The sequence below is a fragment of the Ailuropoda melanoleuca genome, chromosome 8 (genome assembly GCF_002007445.2).
Source record: "Ailuropoda melanoleuca isolate Jingjing chromosome 8, ASM200744v2, whole genome shotgun sequence".
Lineage (NCBI taxonomy): Eukaryota > Metazoa > Chordata > Mammalia > Carnivora > Ursidae > Ailuropoda > Ailuropoda melanoleuca.
Window position 1 is genome coordinate 21304055 of NC_048225.1, and position 18997 is coordinate 21323051.

An 18997-nucleotide genomic window follows, 5' to 3' on the forward strand; every position below is an offset into this window, starting at 1 on the left:
CCCAGTTTATTCCCCCCACCGCCTTATCTTCTCGTCTGTGATGTATTCATTTCTAAGTAATGCCATCCTTCTTAGACCCTGTTATGTCATTGCCCTTTGGTTGGTTGGTTTTCTATTAAGAGTTTTGGCTTTCCGGTCTAATATCTGATACTGATGTGCATTCTGTTTAGCAGGGATGGTGAGAGAAGGTCAGCTAAATGGCTCCTCAGCGGCACACAGTGAAATAAGAGGTATACTATTTCCTAATTCTGTTTGTCAGTTTCGTTGGCAGAAAGTGTTTTTCTGGGATTTGTTTAGTACCTCGGAGAACAAGGACTCCTACCTGTTAAGGATTCTGTATTTTCCTATTGAGTCTATCACAAGATTCCTAGTATCTGTGATGTCTCGTCTTCTGAAGGGTTAAGTTTCACTTAAATATCTGCAGCTTCAGACGTATAGGTGTTTTGTGAGACTTCATTTTATTCTCTTTTTTTTCTCTCCACAGACTGTAGAACATGAGAGGGGGCTGGAGAGATCATCAGCATTAGACCAAGGTGTCAGGCCCGACTGTGGAGAGTATTTAACAAGTAAACTTTTAAGAACCCACCACAGCTCCGTGGAAGTACCAAAACCCAGAGGTTGAAGGTTGGGGGTAGAGTTGGGGGTAGGGGGGTGTTCCAGCTCAGTCCTTCATGCCCACTGGTTCTTGATCTTCTGCGGCCTCTTCCAGTTCACGAATCCCCAAGTGACAGCGGGGCCCAGTGCACCCCCCCAACCCTGCGCTGGACATGCCTGTGTCCACACAACAGATCAGTGCGACACCTCCACTGATGGTGGCTCCAGCCCTGCATGAAGGACGTGGGAGCTAGCCGCCGTGGGGTCACCGTGCCCTTGTTGCAGTTTTGTACTCTATACCTGGTTTTTCAATTAAGCTTAATGGCTTTTTTTAAAACATGACTTGAAGCTCTAGTTTTCTAGACCTTTTACAGTGTACAGTATTTTACATAACTGAGCTGTATTAAAAGCTTGTTCATTTACTTCCCAGGGCCCTGGCTCCACTTTTAGAGTCCCTTTAGAAAACCTGCAAAGGCACTAAATGAGCCTAGTTTTTGTAACTTAATTTAAAAGTTCTGTTCTTTCACATTGAAGGGGGTGATCTCATTCTCTACACAACCATTCAGTATCAGCTCCTGCTTTCTCTTCTTACCATGAGGCCTAGAACCATAGTTAGCATGATGTGGGATCTTAGTTTTGAATCCTATATAAAATAACTCGGAGACATAAAAGGCAATTTACTTATGAAATTTATTTTCTTATATAAATTATGTATTTCTCTGGGCAGACAGCCTTCACCTTATTGCACTAATAGCACATCTGTAATACCAAGCTACAGGACAAGTCTTAACAAGAGGTTTGTATTCTTCAACGTAGCACTTGTCTACCAGGCACTGTAGAGAGGAGGATGAGGAAAAGCCAGGATCCACTCAGGTGAAGAGTGGGGTGGGGGAGAGGGGCAACTTGTATACCCTTCTGACGGTTGGTTCTCTCCCAGGAAGGGGAACATGCAGAGCGTACATCTGGATTCTGGGAGCAGGGAGGAGTTGGAAGGCTGAGAAGCCCGATGCAACACTGCAGCTCAGCTCCCTTTATTTTTGAGGGAAGCAGGAACTCCTTTCGTTCATTTGTAACAAATCACTCAGCCTAGCTGATGCTTTGAGGAAACAGTGGGGATGGGGTCATCATCAGAATTAGCAGCAATTAAGAATAGGCCATACACTGCCACAGTGTGGTGGGTATCATCCTGGCCCCAGGGACCTGAAAGCTATGTATCCAAGGGAGAACCCAGAGCTGGCTTTGGAAATCTCTTGACTGCTCATTGTGCTCAGACATCCCTGTGACCGTGTGAATTAGCAAAGCTCCGGTGTTGGATCTTCCAACCGTTGGTCAAAGCTGTAATGAGACTGAGTGTGTAGGCAGAGTGAAGGGAATGCCTGAGTAGGAGGGGAAGGCTGTCAGGGAAGGGGGCAGTGGGTAGTGGACTGTAACATGATTACGCCCTCCTTGCAGGTAGAGGCTGGGCTGCCAGGGAGTGGGGCAGGGGGAGCTGCAAGCCCCTAGAGCTCCCCTCACTCTGCCTCTGTACTACACTGAAGAGAAGTCACTCACATACTCTAAAGCACATTCTTGATACAGGAAGAAGGGCTTTGGGGGGAAGCAGTGATTTGGTTTTGGGCAAGAGCCATGTTAAGCCTTCATGAGGGCAGCGACCACAGCCTTGGCGTTGAGACTGCGGAGGTCACAGTAGGTCTGGCCAGTGCCCACAAAGACGATGGGTTTGCTTGTGATGTAGGTCATAGAAATAGCAGCTCCCACCTGAAGTGGAGAAAGGGCATACACAATCACCTCAAGGCTTCTTTATATCCCCTCGGTAACAGGAAGCTTTGGAGACGACAACATCTCCTTAGAGCATCAGCTCGCCCGTGAAGGACACCCCTCCCCATCTCGCTTTGTCGCATACCATCCATATTTACCTTGTCATCAATGGTATCAAATTTGGTAAGGACAATGCCATCAATGAGCCGAGGTGTTTGAGCCATAGAATGGTCAGCCAAGGCTCTGTTGAACTTGACCTGTAAGGGAGAAACATGGTATAAGTACAAGTACCACGCTGGCCAGAGCTGAGGCTGGGAAAAGGAGGCGGCCCTAGCCCTCACCAGCTGGTCCACAGCCTCGTTGCCTACTAAGGCCTCGCCCACAAACAGCACCAAGTCGGGTGTGTTGACAGTAATGAGCTTAGCCAGGGCGGTCATCAGAGGGGCATTGTCCTGCATGCGGCCAGCTGTGTCCACCAGCACCACATCAAAGCCTTGGTTACGTGCTAGAGAGAAAAAAAAAAAAAGGTCAATTCAAAACTTCTGTACTGTCCTCCTCATCCCACCTTTCTCTCAAGAAGTCGTAACCTGGCTATATTAAAAGCCTACATGTTCACTTTCTTGGGCTCCAGATCTGGTTATAAGATAGTGTGAGCAAAAACCTATTCTGTGCTTGGCCACCAAAACATTCACGAAAATACAGCAACAGAATAAAAGAGAGCAAACAGAGGTTTCCCTGGGTGAGATTTGTTAGTTCTGCTCGCAGTTAGCTACTCCTCATGGCAAGTTCTCCATCCTGACTTGCTACTGAGCAGTAAGTTGGTAGGAGGGGAACCCATGACCCTCTGCGAATCACAAGGGAAGCCCAGGAGGTAAGGGGCCCTCAGCAGCCCACCCCCCCGCCCCCGCACCTTCCTGTGCACCGTACCAAAGGCAATCGCTTCCATGGCAATGCCCGCAGCGTCCTTGCCGTAGCCCTTTTCAAACAGCTGCACCATCGTGCGGCCACCATGGTTCTCCGGGGGGTGTAGGGCACTCAGGCGCCGGGTGTGTGTGCGCAGCTGCTCCACGGCCCCAGCACGAAATGTGTCGCAGGCAGCAATGAGGACGCTGAAGCCATTCTCTAACAGCCAGAAGGAAATCTGTGCAAAAGCAGCAAAGAAATCGGTCCCTCTGGTTCTAACCAGAGTCACTAAGACATGGAGCGTGAAAAGACGTCAGAGACCGGTGGGGAGCTGTACTGACCTTGGCAAGATTAGTAGACTTCCCCACTCCATTAACACCACAGAAGGTGACAACGTAAGGGCGCTGATGACGCTGGGCATCCATAATATCCCGGAGCATGTCTACACGACGCTGTGGCTGCAGAATCTGTACCAGGGACTCTTGTAGGGCTTGCTTTACTGTGGAAGTCACCGCTGAAAGGGGGTGATGGATCTGTGAACCCCAAGGAATGCACTCCCAAGAACACCCAACTCCTAAGGGAACTGGGATCTGGAGGACACAAGGATCTTGTCCCAGGAATCCAAAAACCGCATGAGATAGGTTCCGAGCACTTTACAAGTGTTAACTCATTTAGTTCTGATAACCCTTCAAGTCTAAGTGATGCAACAGACGTTTTGAGGTGAAGGACTCTGCCAAAACCACACACCAAGTAGTAATGGAGATCGATGCGCTTAACTTCCTGGTACACATAATGCCTCTAGCGCTTTCTGGTTTAGGGAGATACTTACTGCTGAATGTCCCCATCACCTTCCCTTCCAGCTTGTTGGCCACAGATTCACAGAGCTGGACTGCAATGTCTGCTGCCACATTCTTAGCTGGAGAGACAGACAGGTGTGTGAGTGCCATGTCAACAGTAAACAACCCTATGGTACAGAGGAGAACGCGAGGTGGTTCTGCTCTCCACCACCCCCACCCCGTGAGTCCGCCTGTTCCTCAGAACTCACCAATGAGATGATCACGCATCTTATCCAGCACAGATTCCATGTCTTCACGACTCAAGCTCTTGGACCCCACGAGGCCCTTCAGCATCCCAAACATGCCACCCAGAGTTCCCTTGGTAGCACTGCAGGTACAAGAGATTATAGATACATATGAAGCCAGTGGGCAGGAGTCAAGTCTTACCCATTCTGGAGCCCCGCACACCACCCAACACCTGAAATTCCCCTACCTGGGTTTGGTGGCGTTTTGAGTAGTCACTTCATCATCTGAGCTGCTGCAGTCCAGGTCCTGAAGCTGCCCCCCAGGCCCAGTCCCTCGAATCTGGAGGGTATAGGGAAAGGAACAAGATGGGATCAGGAACACTGAGGGCCAAGGGAAAAGCAGCCCTGGATTTACTCTGTCCTCATTCCTCCGTCTCTGATTTGGAAAACTCCAAACATAACCCACCCCTTCGTTCATAGAAACCAAAGGTACTGCCCTCCTGTCTCTACCCCCTCCCCAGTTTCTTACTAATGGTAACTCGTACTGGCCCGTTGCCTCTTACCAAGTTGATGTCCTCAGGTGGGGCAACCTCAGGGGCTCCATTGGTGGTGGGAGTGCTATAATCCAAGACTTCCTTGTTAGCACAGCCACCCAGTGCCCACACCCGGGGTGCTTTTTTGCCCTTCTCCTTTGGAGCATCTGATTTCGTGGACTTGCTGTAAAAGGTTACAGCACAAAGCGTTATGGTTAAGTAGGAGAGGAAACATCCATCCAAGAGCCAGAGGCAAGCTCCCTTGCCCCCAACACAGCTAGACAACAGTATTAATGGTGAAAGAACGCTCACCTGGACTTCTCCAGACCTCTCCCATGCTTCTGAATAAACTCCTCTCGCTTCCTGCGTATTAGCTCCTCTTTGGAAAGTTCTACCCCATGCTCAGGCCCCACTGGGAGACCTGACTTTTCAGCAGGAACTGCTTTGCTGGTAGCCAAAGAGCCATCAGAACCTGTTAGGAGAAAACTCACTGGAGAAAAATGACCAAATTCCAACAATGGGAAATAGTCTTACAAACCCAAATTATTATTATTATCCAAATTAAGAGGAAACTAGGAGCAAACATCTTGGGGATGACAAGGACTGGGCATGATAGGGTGATGGGCACTGAGCAAAGAAGACAAGCAATGACAAAGGGAAAGACAGGGAACAACTTCAGTCCTTACTGCCATGTTAACTTTTCATGCCCCTGTATGTCCAAGGAGCTCAAACTCACTCTCCTTCTTGGCCCCCTTTTTTTTGCTGTTCTTTGCTTTTTCCTTGGGCTTTTCACCCCGTGTCTCAATCATGGACCTCACAGGTTTCTTGGCCTTTTCAGAATCTTCAAATTTCTTCATGGTAGTGGGAGCACGGATCTTACTGCTCTCCTCTGCTTCCCTAGAGAGAAGAGAACGAACAAAGTCCAAAAAAAAGGGACCCTCACACCAAGAAGTCAATTAGAACTGGGCAGCAAATTCAGGAGTGTGTTTCAATACAATTTACTACCCTTGAACCACCCTCAAGAAAGAAGGAAGCTCATCAGGTCATGCAGAGGGGTGGCCTCTCACCGAAGGAGCCGCAGGAAGTCATTCTGGAAATCGAAAGTGCCATTCAATAGACTTAAAGCACTTTGCTGTTGGATCTCTGTGCGGTACTTGTCCCGAAACAGCCGGTGCACATCATCTATCAATTTGTCTACATACGTCAGTGTTAGGATCTTCTGAAACCCAACCTGTTCAGGGAGAGAAACAGAGCCAACAGATCTGCTTACAAGCCAACTCCACCGAGGCCTCCTGAGACTGGCTCAGCAGCCTGGCAGGTTTCCTGACCTGAGGTGCAGCCAAGCTCTCTGACTGGGCACAGGAGCGTCTTCCCTTTCCCCTCCACCCCTCTCTGTCTTCTCAGTTACTTCATCATATACACCGGGAGCAATTAATTAGGGTTCTCTTAATTACCAGGATTATGTTGAAAATGTAAACTTCTCTCTTAAATAGTTCCACTTACCACAAACACCAGCTCAAACTGGTTGTCCAGTTTATACTTGAGTGTGAGTGCCTCATGGGTGAAGGAGTTGTTACCTCCCCTTTCCTGGAAAAAAAGATTGTCTCAAGTTCAGACTACCCAGAAAACCCAGACTTGGGCCATCCAAGGGTTAACCTCTGGGAAAGAACCTGACACTTCACCCAAAGTCAGACCTGTCCCCAGGACAAGAGGATGCTGGGACCTTGCTCCCTAGCATCCCATCAGGGAGAAAAGGAGGTACCAAGTTGGGGAAGGGGTTAGAGGGAAGGCAAGACACGTGGAAGTCAGGACAGAATGATACAATCAAATTTACTAGCAGCTGTACACTAGTTTTTTAAAAGCTTTTTTCCATTATCACACCCAGCCTTCGAAACAACAGAAAATCAAGCTGCTGGAGGCGGGGGGGTACGGGGGGGGTAAATGGAGGGAACTATGGGAAATCTCAAGCGCCGGAATTCGGCTAGAGTCCCAGAAACCGAGGGGGAGGGGGGCGTCGCAAAGTTGCGGGATGGTCCGAAGGGGGCGGGAGAAAGAAGAGGAGTCCTGGCAACGAGTGAGTGGCTAGTTTGGGATAGGCCGAGAGGGTGGGAGGGAGGTGTGGGATCAGTTGAAGGGGCTATGGACCGGGTCAGGGAGCCGAGCCCAGAGTTCTGATCCCGCGGGGAGCGATACCTGCAGCAGCACAGAACGAATCAACGCATTAACGGGCCCGGTGCATGAGTCGCTCACGCCCTGGAAGCACCAGAGCACAAGCCCGCCCTTGGAGAAAATGGTGAAGAAGTCGAGCATGGCGGCAGCGGGAAAGGAGCCGGGGCCGGGGCCGGAGCCGGGAACTCAGGCCGCGATCGCCGCCGCTTCCTGCTGCGCCAAGCCCGGGACACGTCACACCAGCGGCCCCGGAAACCTGCTGAGCCGCACTTCCGCTTAGAGCTGTCGCGTTCTCTCTCCGCCTCCGCCCGAGGGCGCGCAGCACTGACGTAGACGCCAGGCTCGCCAATGGCGGGGGGGGGCGGGGCTGGGCGGGGCTCTCGGAGGGCGGCAGCCGATAGTTCTTGGGGGCGGGGCCCGAAAGGGGTGCAGGCCAATGGGCGTGCTCGTTTGAACGGCCTGCGGCGCGGAGCAGTGACGGCAGGGTGGGCACGGCGTAGGGAGGCGATCGCGTGCAGTCTCAAAAGGGCGTCGCGTTAGAGTGGCCATGCTACGAAGGGCCTTGCGGCTAGGCTTGGGCCGGGGTCCCTTGAGCCGGGGGCTAGGCACACACAGAGGAGACTCCACTCTGGGTAAAGTTGAGGGCAGCGGAGGGTATCGTGGTTTTTGGGTGGCCCCAATCTCCAGCTATGTGACCTTCAGAACTCAGGACCCGGCCCACGATGGAAAGACAGTGGGTCGGCTGGGAGAAGGGAGTAAGCTTGCCTGCCGGATCTTGTAAAGCCTGAGCAGATGTGTGGATTCCAAGGATGCCCTTCTCAGGTGACAAATGCTAGATCGTTCTAAGCCTCAACTTACCACCAGCCAGGCTGATTGATTGGTTGCACAGATAGATGTGCATTAAGTCCTGCTCCTGTGCAGGATGCTGTGCCTAGTGTGTGGCTGTTAAGGAGTAAAGAAGGGAAAGAGGATAGAGTATATGTCCTGTGGAGGTGCCTGGAGTGTAGCTGGAAAGGGAAGACTTCGGTAGACCAGTTCAAGACTGGGTAGAAGCCGACTTGGACAGATGCTCTGCACTGCTAGTCCCCAAAGCTAGTGTAACTGGAGAAGTGCATGGAGCAGGTGGGAACTGAGATCAGCCTTGAAGGATATTGTTTACTGATTCAAGGATGGTATGTGTTCCAAGTTCTGGGGAACTGAGCAAAAGTTAGGAGAAGAGAAGTATTGCTTTGGTGCAAGGAACGAACTAGCAAAAGCCATGTAAGATAGAGCGTTTGTGTAGAAATAAGAAATGTAGTGTGGACAAGGAAGGTAAGCCCAGATCAAAGAAAGATTCAAACATTGTTGAAAAGAGTTGGGCTTTGTATTGGAGTCAGTGAAAAGACTTGGAGATTTCTGAGTTAGGTGTGAAAGATGAAAGGATTCATTTATTCAAGGCACTTAGAATGTGCCAGGTTCTGTGCTAGGCTCGAGATTCATTGGTGAAGAAGGTAGGCATGGTACAGTATGAAGCAACTCCAAATAAACTCAAAATTGCAAATGTGTTGCATGAGGTAACGAGAGAGTGTGACAGGAGATTTTGACAGTGTAGGGCGCCGGAAAGCCTTTTCTGAGAAAATGATGACTGAACTGAAAGAGAAAGGAAGCAAAGCGTTACCAACAAAGAAGTGGACACGATTTCAAAGCAGAGAGAACCCCTGTGTAGATTCCCTGTGGTGGGAAGAAATAAAGCACCGTCAAGGTGTGGAAGGGGCTGGAGTGGGGGAGTAGGGAGAGAACAAGGTAAACAGGAGCCAGACCGTGCGTGTCTCATAGGCCGTGTTGAAGATTTTGGACTTTTATTCTTGGAGTAACAGAAAGCCACTGGAAGGTTTTAAGTAAGACAGTGTGTGATTAAGTTCGTGCTTAGAAAATATTCTAGCTATGATGCAGGAAAGAGTTGGGTGGGCAAGAGGGGGATTAGTGGGAGCGATTAGGAGGTTTTGCATTAGTCTAGGTGAAAGCTTATGGTGGTTTGGTCTAGGGTGGTGGTAGCAGAGATGAAAAAAAAGCAGGGGGACAGATTGGGGAGGTATTTAGGAGGCCAGGACACCGGGACTTGACAATAGATAGGACATGAATGTAGCTTTGCTAGTGGTGATGGATATCCAGGGTAAGGTGCCTCTCAGAGTATCGTGCTTCGGAGGGCACTGCCGCTTGGGGTGTGCCGGGACCTACGGGTCCAGGAGCCTGCAACATCCAAGAGGAGAGGACCGTGCAGTTGAATATATGAGCCTGGGGCTCAGGGGAAGGAGCAGTCTGCACAGGAGATAAACACGCATAAGTCACCTGGCCTAGGGAGAGAGTACAGAGTGTTCGTTTTTAAGAACCTGAATCTTGCATTGCTGGGCACGGTGCACGAGAAGGCAGAGAGCCGAATGGCATGCAGACCATATAGTGAAGCCGTGGAATTCTGCTGGGTGCGAGCTGACCTCATGAGAAGGGTCAGCCGTGGGGACAGCCAGCTCAGTGTCCTCCTAGCCCACCTTTTCCTGTGCCGATCCTCTAACCCCTTGCTGCTTGGAAAGAGAATGTATGGCCTTCTGACCATAACTGCATCCCACAGACCAGAATGGAAAGTTGTCCGAGATTAAGAAGAAGATCCAGTCAGTCCTTCCTGGAGGGGCCTGGAACCCACTGTACAACACCAGCCACCTGCCCCCTGAACACTCGGATGTGGTGATTGTGGGGGGTGGGGTGATTGGCCTGTCTGTGGCCTATTGGCTGAAGAGGTTGGAGAAGCGACGAGGTGCCATTCGGGTGCTGGTGGTGGAACGGGACCACACGGTGAGGTCTGGGGGAGGGCGGTGTCATGAGTGGGGCGCGGACACCTATTTTATTAAGGGGCAAGGGGAGCAGAGGGGAGGAAAGACTTCAGTCTTTGGAGGTCCCAAGTCCAAAGGGACTGTGTTTTGGCTCTTGTTGAGAAATAGCCCCAGGTGCTTCTTCCCTCAAGTTAGAGACTTTGGCAGTAAGGCTTTTGCTTTTGAAAGCAAATTTCTCAATGTTGGATCCTCTGGCTGCCCACAGGTGTGGCAAAGAGAACCTGTATTCCAGCTGTAACTAACACCAACAGCTGTCTCATCCCCCCTTCTAGGTTCTGTTACTTCTGAGGTTTTGCACACTTGTTCCTATTTTATTTTGTAAGATTTTGTTCATTTATTTGAGAGAGAGAGAGAGGCGCAGCACAAGTGGGGGTAGGGGCAGCGGGAGAGGGAGAACCAGACTCCTCAGAGCCCTCGATGTTGCTATTGTGGCCACTGCCAGTTAACCAAGAATCTTACTATTTCAGTCATAGCCTTCTATTTTCCAGTTGGTAGATGAGATGTTAATCTCCTGCCCTCAGACTTCCAGGCCATTCCCATTTTGTGCCACGGTGCTCAGCCCTTTTAGATGACTGACTCTGCTCTGCACATCTGTTAAGAAGGATTTCAGGGGCGCCTGGGTAGTTCAGTCAATTAAGCGTCTGCGTTCGGCTCAGGTCATGATCTGGGGGTCCTGGGATTGAGCCCCGCGTCCGACTCTCTGCTCAGCAGGGAGCCTGCTTCTCCCTCTCCCTCTGCCCTTCCCTCCCCACCGCCTCGTGCTCACTCCCTCGCATGCTCTTTCTCTCTCTCTCTCTCTCTCTCAAATAAATAAATAAAAATCTTTTTTAAAAAAAAAAGGATTTTAATAATTATCGTCCTCTGGGTGCTGGATGACTTGCATATGGGTTTACCTACCTCACCTCCTCTTAGATTATAAACTTGCAAGTAGGACCCCCCCCCCACCTCTAGGTGCTTCTGTTGCAGGATTCTGCTCGTGTGACAGGTTACGGGGCTCCCTCAGCTACTTTGGTCTTTCCACAGTATTCCCGGGCCTCCACCGTGCTGTCTGTGGGCGGGATTCGTCAGCAGTTCTCAGTGCCTGAGAACATCCAGCTCTCCCTCTTTTCAATTGAATTTCTACGGAACATCAATGTACGTGCAAAGAGATTTGGGGGTTGGGGTGGCGACCACTCCTGTAGCCCAGAGAGAGGAGCCACCCAGCTGGCCAGGGCAATCCGGGCAAGTAGGAGTTAAGACCTCTGGTTCTGTCCCCAGTGGTGGTACCCAGAAGAGGAGGGCTTCTCTAAGTCTCGGGAGCTATTGGGAGGAAGCCAGGAGAGCCCTCCCTCCCTTCTTAAACCAGCTTCTTCTGAAGAGCTTTTTTTTCTTAATTTTTTTACACATAGGAGTACCTGGCTGTAGTCGATGACCCTCCCCTAGACATCCAGTTCAACCCCGCAGGTTATCTCTTGCTGGCTTCGGAAAAGGGTGCTGCTGTCATGGAGAGCAACGTGAAGGTGCAGAGGTGGGTGCCTGGCACGCACCCGGGAAGCTCGGACACCGAGTGAGGAACTGGGATGGGCGAGTTGATCAGACAGGTCCCTGTGTGGAGGCTCAGTCTGCCAGGTAACACAGACAAGGTCTGCAGTACCCTGTGCTGTCACACAGATGTGGACCACACGCTGCTGCCATGGTTCCGAAATCTGCCAGATCCTAAGAACCACCTGGAAAATCCCACACCTTAAACGCCAGAACTTCTAGGGAAGGGCCCGGGAATCGGCACACTTTTCCTGTAAGGGCCAGATAGTCAACATTTTAGGCTTTTGGGGTCATATGGTCTCTGTGGCAGTCACTCAGCTCTGCATTTGGAACAAAAGCAGCCATAGACAAAACATGGATAAAAATGTGAACGGACGGGTGTGACTCACGTACAGAAATGGAGGCAGCAGGCCAGTTTGGGCGGCCCCTCTCTTGAGTGTGTCTCATGGTCGGTCAAGAGTGCATGTGTTTAACAAATAGACTTGCAAGTCTCCCTAGGGACATCAGGTAATGTCCCAGATGCAGCATTTACTCATGTAGCCACCCCGACATCCCATTTTACATGTGGGTAAACTGAGGCACGAGGCACTAGTCAGTGGTAGCGCTGGGATTCGAACCAGACAGTCTAGCTTGTGAGTGTGTTCTTTTAGGATCTGTGTTGCTGTGCTTGGGGGACAGTGTCCCATAGGATATCATTGTGCTGGTGGACAGGACTGTACTAGAAAGTGGACAGGAAGGCCATTCCAGGCAGAAGAGAAGGGAACAAGGGGAGGGAACAAAGTGACCTGCTGTGTTGTGAAAGAACACGAATAGTTAGGGGATGGCAGGGCATTTAGTGTGGCCAGGGGGATACCAGGGTGTAGGAAAGGAAAGCAGGGTCAGGGGCTGAAGCACAGTGACGAGGAGGCTTGGTCTTCACCCCCTCAGCAAGGAGGAAAACTTGGGGAGTTTGGGGCAGAGAAGTGACACAAATGAGGCGCAGTCCCCATGTGCGGAGTGGGAGCCCGTACTTCTCCCTCTCTGCGAGCTCCGCCTCTCTGACACACCTGCACACAGCCGCGCATTTCTCTCAGGCAGGAAGGAGCCAAAGTCTGCCTGATGTCTCCTGAGCAGCTTCGGAACAAATTTCCCTGGATAAACACAGAGGGTGTGGCGTTGGCGTCTTATGGTGAGGCCTGCTTGCAGAGGGGCTCAGGGGTCGCGGGGCGCCTCAGGTTGGGAGTCTCGGCACCCCCGGGCCATGCTAGCTCTCTGTCCTTCCGCAGGGTCTGACTCTGGTGCCTTGGGCAACATGACTTTCCGTGGCTTACAAGCCCGAAAGAGGGGTCAGGGGCGCGGGAAATCCAGTAGAAGAGGAGGGTCCTGACCCCGCCCCATGAGTCCTCTTGCTCATCACAGGGATGGAGCACGAAGGTTGGTTTGACCCCTGGTGTCTGCTCCAGGGGCTTCGACGAAAGGTCCAGTCCATGGGGGTCCTCTTCTGCCATGGAGAGGTGACACGTGAGTCTGAGGTCCATTCTCCTTCCCTCTGCCAGCCAGGGTGCAGGCGTGGATGGGCTCTTATCCTCACTCACGGGCTAAGCAAGAGTTGGTGGGAAACGGGGTTCTCCCGGCCATCCTGACTCTAGCTCTTAACTTGGCTTGTCTGCGTGACTTACGATGTGCTGATGTGCTTGAAGGTCTCCGCATGCTCCTGTTCTGTGTGCGGCCAAGTTAATCCTGGTTACCCCATCTCTGTGGGAAGGCCCCGGCCTTCCGGCTTGCTTTCTCATGAAACCCATGCAGTCCCACTCCTGGCCTCTTCAGGCCTCAGGAGTTCTGTTTTGTTTTTTTTCCTGCAGGTTTTGTCTCTTCATCTAGCCACGCGGTGACCACAAGTGGGGAAGAGGTGACTTTGAAAAGGATCCACGAAGTCCATGTAAGTTCCCAGCCTGTGCACCTTCCTTACCAAAGCAGAGGGAAAACTGTCATTTCGATCTTTTTCTACCCACTTCCAGTCTGGGTAAACTAAGGCTCGGGAAGAAATGTACCTCTCTTGGTGCCCAGTGTGTGGGCCAGGCCCTCCCTCCCCGCCCCCTCTGGTATCTGCAGGTGAAGAGAGACCACAGTCTGGAGTACCAGCCCGTGGAATGTGCCATCGTGATCAACGCAGCAGGGGCCTGGTCTGGCCAGATCGCAGAGCTGGCTGGTGTCGGGAAGGGCCCACCTGGCACCCTGCAGGGCACCAGGCTACCTGTGGAGCTGAGGAAAAGGTGACTCCCGTCCGAGGGGAGGCTGATGAGAGGGGGGTAGAAACAGTGTAAGAGTTTGTTAAATGTGGTGGGAAAGGGGGGCTGCTCTTCCCACCATTTCCTAATCTGCTGGTCATGGCAGGTATGTGTACTTCTGGCACTGCCCCCAGGGACCGGGCCTGGAGACCCCGTTCGTCATAGATGCCAGTGGGGCCTATTTCCGCCGAGAAGGATTAGGCAACAACTATCTGGGTGGCTGTAGCCCCACTGAGGTAAGCTAAGCAGCGTTGGGGGGCTGGGCAGGAGACATAGGCCAACTGTCATTAAAGAGTCAGGCTTTGGGGCGCCTGGGTGGCTCAATCAGTTAAGCCTCTGCCTTTGGCTCAGGTCATGATCCCAGGGTCGTGAGATCAAGCCCCACATCGTGGGGAGCCTGCTTCTCCCTCTCCCCCTGCTCATTCTCTCTCGCTTGCTCGCTCGCTCGTTCGCTCTCTCAAATAAATAATAAAATCTTTAAAAAAAAAGAAAAAGAGTTAGGGTCTTTGGAGGGCCCAGCGCTGTTATTGATGTTCCAGCCCCTCCGGGTTTGAATTGAGATCTTTCCTCCCCGCCCCCCACCTACTGAGGGGATTGAGTAAAGGGGTCGGTGAGGTCTGGGTCAGCCCTTGTGTCCCAGGCAGTATAAGCCATGTCCCCACCTCTCACCACAGGAGGAGGAACCGGACCCAGGGAACCTGGAGGTGGACCATGATTTCTTCCAGAACAAGGTGTGGCCCCCTTTGGCCCAGAGGGTACCGGCTTTTGAGACTCTGAAGGTAACTCAGAGGCAGAGGAGCCTGGAGCACCTCGGTCCCTTTGGAAAGCCTGTCCACTGCCACACGCCTTCCACCTCACAGCTGCTAAGGACTCGTGGTCTAGGGACCCAGCCCATCGACCCCTCGGCAGCTGGGAGAGGCCACTGCGCCTGACCCCTGAGCAGGAGTGAGGGTGGTGTGTGTCGGCACCTTCCTGGGAACCCCAGCGTCTTGTCCCGCCGCAGGTTCGGAACGCTTGGGCTGGCTATTACGACTACAACACCTTTGACCAGAATGGTGTGGTGGGTCCCCACCCACTCGTTGTCAACATGTACTTTGCTACGGGCTTCAGTGGCCATGGGCTCCAGCAGGCCCCTGCCGTGGGGCGAGCTGTGGCAGAGATGGTGCTGGACGGCCACTTCCAGACTATCAACCTGAGCCCCTTCCTCTTCAACCGCTTTTACTTGGGAGTGAAGGTCCAGGAACACAATATCATCTGAGCCTGTAAGCTCTACGCTGGGCCCCACTGCCCCATCCGTCACCCTTGGCTCACATTCACGGCCTCCTCGCTGTGGCTTCCGCCCCAGCACCAAGCCAGGCTCTCCCCCCCCTCCTCTCCCACACCTTGCTCTTCTGTCCCCACAGGGCTAGGCAGGCAGGCAGACTGTAGGCTTGGAGGGGCACTGCGCCTGAGGCCCAGGCCAACAGAGAATGATGAGGTGAGACCCCAGGACTGATCTCTGGCTGGGGCCAAAGCTGCCCTGCAAGGTAGTGCAGTGGACAGAATACCTGAGCATGTGCCCCAAGCCTGGCTGCTTCCTGGTCCTGACCCAGAAAGATTGCCTCTGCCCCTCTTGGCAGGCTCCAGCAGAGCCCAGGCAGAGAGCATTGTGGGGAGGCCTGGCCCAGATTTAGTAATTGTCCTATTCATCAATCAATAAATGTGATCACCCTTTCCATCCAGGCTTCTGTCCTTTGTGCTTTCACCTCCCAGCACTTGCTTCTGAAGCACCCACTAGACTTTGATACCAGGCTGGGAGGAGCATTCATGTTTTTTTTTTCTTTAAGACTTTATTTATTTGACACAGGGACAGCCAGTGAGAGAGAGACAAGCAGGGGGAGTGGGAGAGGAAGAAGCAGGCTCCCAGCAGAGAAGCCTGATGTGGGGCTTGATTCCAGAACTCCAGGATCACGCCCTGAGCCGAAGGCAGATGCTTACAGACTGAGCCACCCAGGCGCCCCTGGGAGGAGCATTCTTAAGTCCTAGATATAGACATCTTGTTTGCAAATGAATGCTTCCTCTTCTTGAGTCCCTGCAGGAGTTTGGCTGTAGAGGGTAGGGAAGGCTTCGTTCATTTCTTCCCCATTTATTCAGCTCCAGCTCTTGGCCAGGCCCAGGGCTACATATTCGGGATATACCAGCAGGCAAGGCATGCTGTATGTATGTCCTCACTGGAGTGTTCTTACCTCTGCCCTGCGCCTCAGCCCAGATCAGAGGTAGTGCCGGGAATAAGCACAGGTCATGCACCCTCACCTCACCCGGGTGTTTCTCCATGGAGCTCCCGGGGAAGTGGACCTCTGAGCTGAAGCTACAGGGTGAGCAGTTTAACAGAGGGGAAGCAGGGAGGAGAGCAAGGACGGGGGTGATTCCAGGCTTCAGGAAAATCTTATACAAATGCCCAGGACCAAGGGTTAGTAAGATTCAGGGGACAAGAAGTGATTTGTCCAGGCAAGACCACGGAGGGAAGGAAGAGGGGTAGTAAAAAGCGAGGCAGGGCCAGGGGCTGAAGAGCCATGCTGTGGAGCCTGGGTTGTATTCTCTGGGCTTTCAATAGAGAAGCGACATGCTCTAATTTTCCTTTTAGAAAAATCATCCTGACTGCCTTGTGGAGAATAGACTACAATCCCAAAGGAGGAGGGCAGATGGGAGGCTGTTGCTGCAGTCCAGAGGGCAGACACAACGGGGCCTGCGCTGTCGTGGCAAGAAGCACGTGCATGCAAGAAGTGACAGTAGTCACGAGAAATGGGGTCAAGTAAGACTCAGGTTTTTGTCTTGGGCAACTAGATGTAGGTCTTGCCTTCCACAGCGGTGAGGAACACCAGGGAGGTGCAGGGTGAGGGACAAAATGCGTGGTACAGTCTGGGACATGTTGAGGCAAGGGTGCACGTAGGACATCAGGTAGAGCTGTGTAGCTGGGAGTTGAATGTCCTGTGGTGACAGGACGGTCTGTGCTGTAGAGATATGGACACCATAGAAGAGAATGGCATCACCCCACAAGGGGAGAAGAGTAGGGGACCAAGGGGGGAAGTTGGAGGGACCCCACTAACATTTAAGGGATGAACCAAAGGAGAGGAAGCCGAAGAGATGGCCAGACAGGCAGGAGAAAAGCCAGGAGCGTGAGGTGTCCCAGGAACCTAGGAGTGGTCAGCCGTATCCATGCATGCTCGCAGGCTGGATCAGGACCGAGTAGGTCAGTGGGGCCCCCAGGGAGAGCGGTTCTGGGAAGAAATGTACCTCGGTGGGGTTTGAGGTGACAGTTGTTCCAAAGGGAGAGGTGAATGGGAGTAGAGACAGCTAGTAAAACGTTCATTCCCCCTCAAAAGCAGCCTTTGGGGAGAAGAAGGAAACAAAAGATGGGCCTGATTGATTATCAGTGGTGTGAGGGAGGGAAGGCAGGGGAGAGGCACTGCCAGTGAGGTAACAGGAGAAGCCCCAGGGTTGGGGGTGGGGAACAGCCAGGACTGATGAGGTGAGCAAAAGAGGAAGAGCCACCGGTGCTGAAAGACAGGAAGGAACTTGCCAGGGGCATGGGGTAGGGACAACTCAGGCCAAACCCAACATCCGTGATAGCCCTGTGAGCGGGCCTCGTCAGGTGCCCAGCGTTCAGTCACCTTGCCTTCAGTAGCGACCCCTTGTCTGTGGGTCGGAAGGAAAATGGCCTTCATCTGGCTCCTTACCCTGAAGCTGCTTCAAGGGGACACACACTGTACTTATTTATTAAGAATGCATTCACGAGGCCTCCGTACTTCCACGGGGCTTTATTCAAGCTCATCGGAGAGCACTTACCATGCCATCTGTCTTCCCTCTCAGTCCCAGCCTCCTTCACCTTTGCCCCACACTGAGCTGTTGTCAGGCGTGGCCTCCACCTGCTCTCAGCCAGGCTCACCTAAGTGCCCTGCGCCCAAGCCGGAGGGCGAGCCCTGGCTTCAGCGACCCCGCAGTCTCGTGGGAGGGCCCACCCTGGTAGCTCAACTCCAAACACGAGATAGTACAGGGCTGGTGAGGAAAGAGGTGGGAAGGGCAGGGTTAGGAAAGCTGTAGAAAGGAGTCTTGTGGGAAGAGGGGCGCTTGAAGAGCACAGTGGGAAAGGAGGACGCGGTGGGGGGAGAGAACCGCAGAGGTCAAGCACCCAGCTGGGAAAGCAGAGGCGTGTTGGGTAAAGGGTGAAAGAAACCCTTCCTGCACTTCCTACCTACTTCATCTCACCTACTCCTCCCTGCAACACTGGGACCCAGATACTGTAATCTGGCAATGAGTAAAGTGAACCTAGACAGGCCACATACTTCCCCAGGGTCAGAGGGCTAGTAAGTGATGAACTCTGCGTGCGAACCCCAGTGATCTTACTCCAGAGCCCTTGTGTACAGCCTGAGACCACACTGCCTCCCACGATGAGCCGCTAATTCGCTCCGCTGGCTGGTGAGAAACGTAGGAAATCAGATGGGAACGGAGATCGTGAATCTTCCATCAGTGCTCTTAAACTACCTGCATCGTCCAGCAGTTTAGGTGCACAGTTGTAGGAATGTTTCCCAAACTGGTGCGCCATGGAACACTGGTGGGGAAGATACTGCTATTTCTACTATGGTGAAACAAGTCTGGGAAAGGCTACGTGTTGTATTCCCCTCACCCCGCCCCGTGCCTTCCAATGCCCATCAGTAAGTGCGCGGGAGATAATGCACTTGAACCCAGTACTCGGCCAGCGTCTTGCTCCTCTCACTCGTTCAGCAGCGAAGCGCGGGGTTTGGCATCGGCTTCCAGCCCCGGCTTCAGTGGTGTGTCCCCCCCAGACTCTGCGGTGGAGAGCCGCGCTACCACCTACCACGTGGCCTTTGGACAAGTCCTTCAATCTCCACCTTTTTTTTTTTTCTTCCCCTCCCCGCCCCCAAAAACCGCGCATGGGGGAGGAGTAGAGGGAGCAGGAGAGAATCTTGAGCAGGCTCCACGCAGAGTAGAGCCGCACCAGGGTCGATCTCAGGACCCCCACATCATGACCTGAGCGCAAATCAAGAGTGGGAGACTTCACCGACTGAGCCACCCAGGCGCCCTTCCACTTTTCTTAACTGTAGAAAAAGAAAAAAGGTACAATGGCTGGCCTTTCAGGGGATTAAGAGGATTAAATGAATGGAATAAGGGTTTCTTTCCGTCTCCCCGGCACAGAACAAAGCTCAGGCTTCAGGCTGTCCCGGTGGGTTTCAGGGAAAGCGGGAGCACCGACTGTTCTCCAGGTTTCGGCCGAATGGCGGGCTCCGGAGCTCTCAGGGCCCCGGGGGCGGGGCGGCGAGGGGGAGCACCAGGGAGGCGCGGTTCCCGTGCGGAGCGACGCGGCGGCCC

At 52.8% G+C, this 18997-nt stretch overlaps 4 protein-coding genes across 19 annotated transcripts in view; 3 read left to right on the forward strand and 1 right to left on the reverse strand.

Annotated features, from left to right (window-relative positions):
* FAM118B (family with sequence similarity 118 member B) overlaps window positions 1–1016 on the forward strand; it is a 44657-nt gene extending 43641 nt beyond the window's left edge. For 4 of the 5 annotated variants that reach the window (XM_019807190.2, XM_011233860.3, XM_011233859.3 and 1 more), the window contains 2 exons: window positions 171–230; window positions 485–1016. In XM_019807190.2, the coding sequence (XP_019662749.1) occupies window positions 171–230; window positions 485–498 (74 nt within the window). In that variant the 3' untranslated portion in view covers window positions 499–1016. The remainder of the gene's footprint in view (window positions 1–170; window positions 231–484) is intronic. The other variant, XM_002926454.4, reaches the window with a different exon arrangement.
* Window positions 1017–1265: 249 nt separating this feature from the next.
* Window positions 1266–7248, reverse strand: SRPRA (SRP receptor subunit alpha). Its single transcript, XM_002926453.4, has 14 exons — window positions 7003–7248; window positions 6313–6396; window positions 5877–6040; window positions 5546–5706; window positions 5122–5281; window positions 4840–4993; window positions 4525–4616; window positions 4301–4419; window positions 4085–4171; window positions 3597–3769; window positions 3280–3493; window positions 2694–2857; window positions 2511–2609; window positions 1266–2352 (listed from the first exon to the last, which is right to left on the reverse strand). The coding sequence occupies exons 1-14, from the start codon at window positions 7117–7119 to the stop codon at window positions 2224–2226; spliced, it is 1917 nt and encodes a 638-aa protein (XP_002926499.1). The 5' UTR covers window positions 7120–7248; the 3' UTR covers window positions 1266–2223.
* Window positions 7249–7392: 144 nt separating this feature from the next.
* Window positions 7393–15351, forward strand: FOXRED1 (FAD dependent oxidoreductase domain containing 1). Of its 3 annotated transcripts, none has more exons than XM_002926452.4 (11): window positions 7397–7610; window positions 9584–9804; window positions 10866–10976; window positions 11231–11349; window positions 12437–12531; window positions 12762–12863; window positions 13205–13281; window positions 13455–13615; window positions 13737–13866; window positions 14305–14409; window positions 14634–15351. In XM_002926452.4, the coding sequence occupies exons 1-11, from the start codon at window positions 7526–7528 to the stop codon at window positions 14886–14888; spliced, it is 1461 nt and encodes a 486-aa protein (XP_002926498.2). In that variant the 5' UTR covers window positions 7397–7525; the 3' UTR covers window positions 14889–15351. The 3 variants fall into 3 exon arrangements, with proteins under 3 accessions (XP_034521944.1, XP_002926498.2, XP_034521943.1); XM_034666052.1 differs by having other exon boundaries at window positions 7448–7800; XM_034666053.1 differs by lacking the exon at window positions 10866–10976 and having other exon boundaries at window positions 7393–7610.
* An 894-nt stretch (window positions 15352–16245) lies between these two features.
* Window positions 16246–18997, forward strand: part of TIRAP (TIR domain containing adaptor protein) — a 23593-nt gene continuing 20841 nt past the window's right edge. For 6 of the 10 annotated variants that reach the window (XR_004627073.1, XR_004627072.1, XR_004627075.1 and 3 more), the window contains exon 1: window positions 16247–16421. Coding sequence is in view for 2 of the 10 variants with exons in the window: in XM_034666061.1 (XP_034521952.1) it covers window positions 16412–16421 (10 nt within the window). In the remaining 8 variants the exon portion in view is untranslated. The other 4 variants (XM_019807186.2, XM_034666062.1, XM_019807185.2 and 1 more) reach the window with 3 other exon arrangements.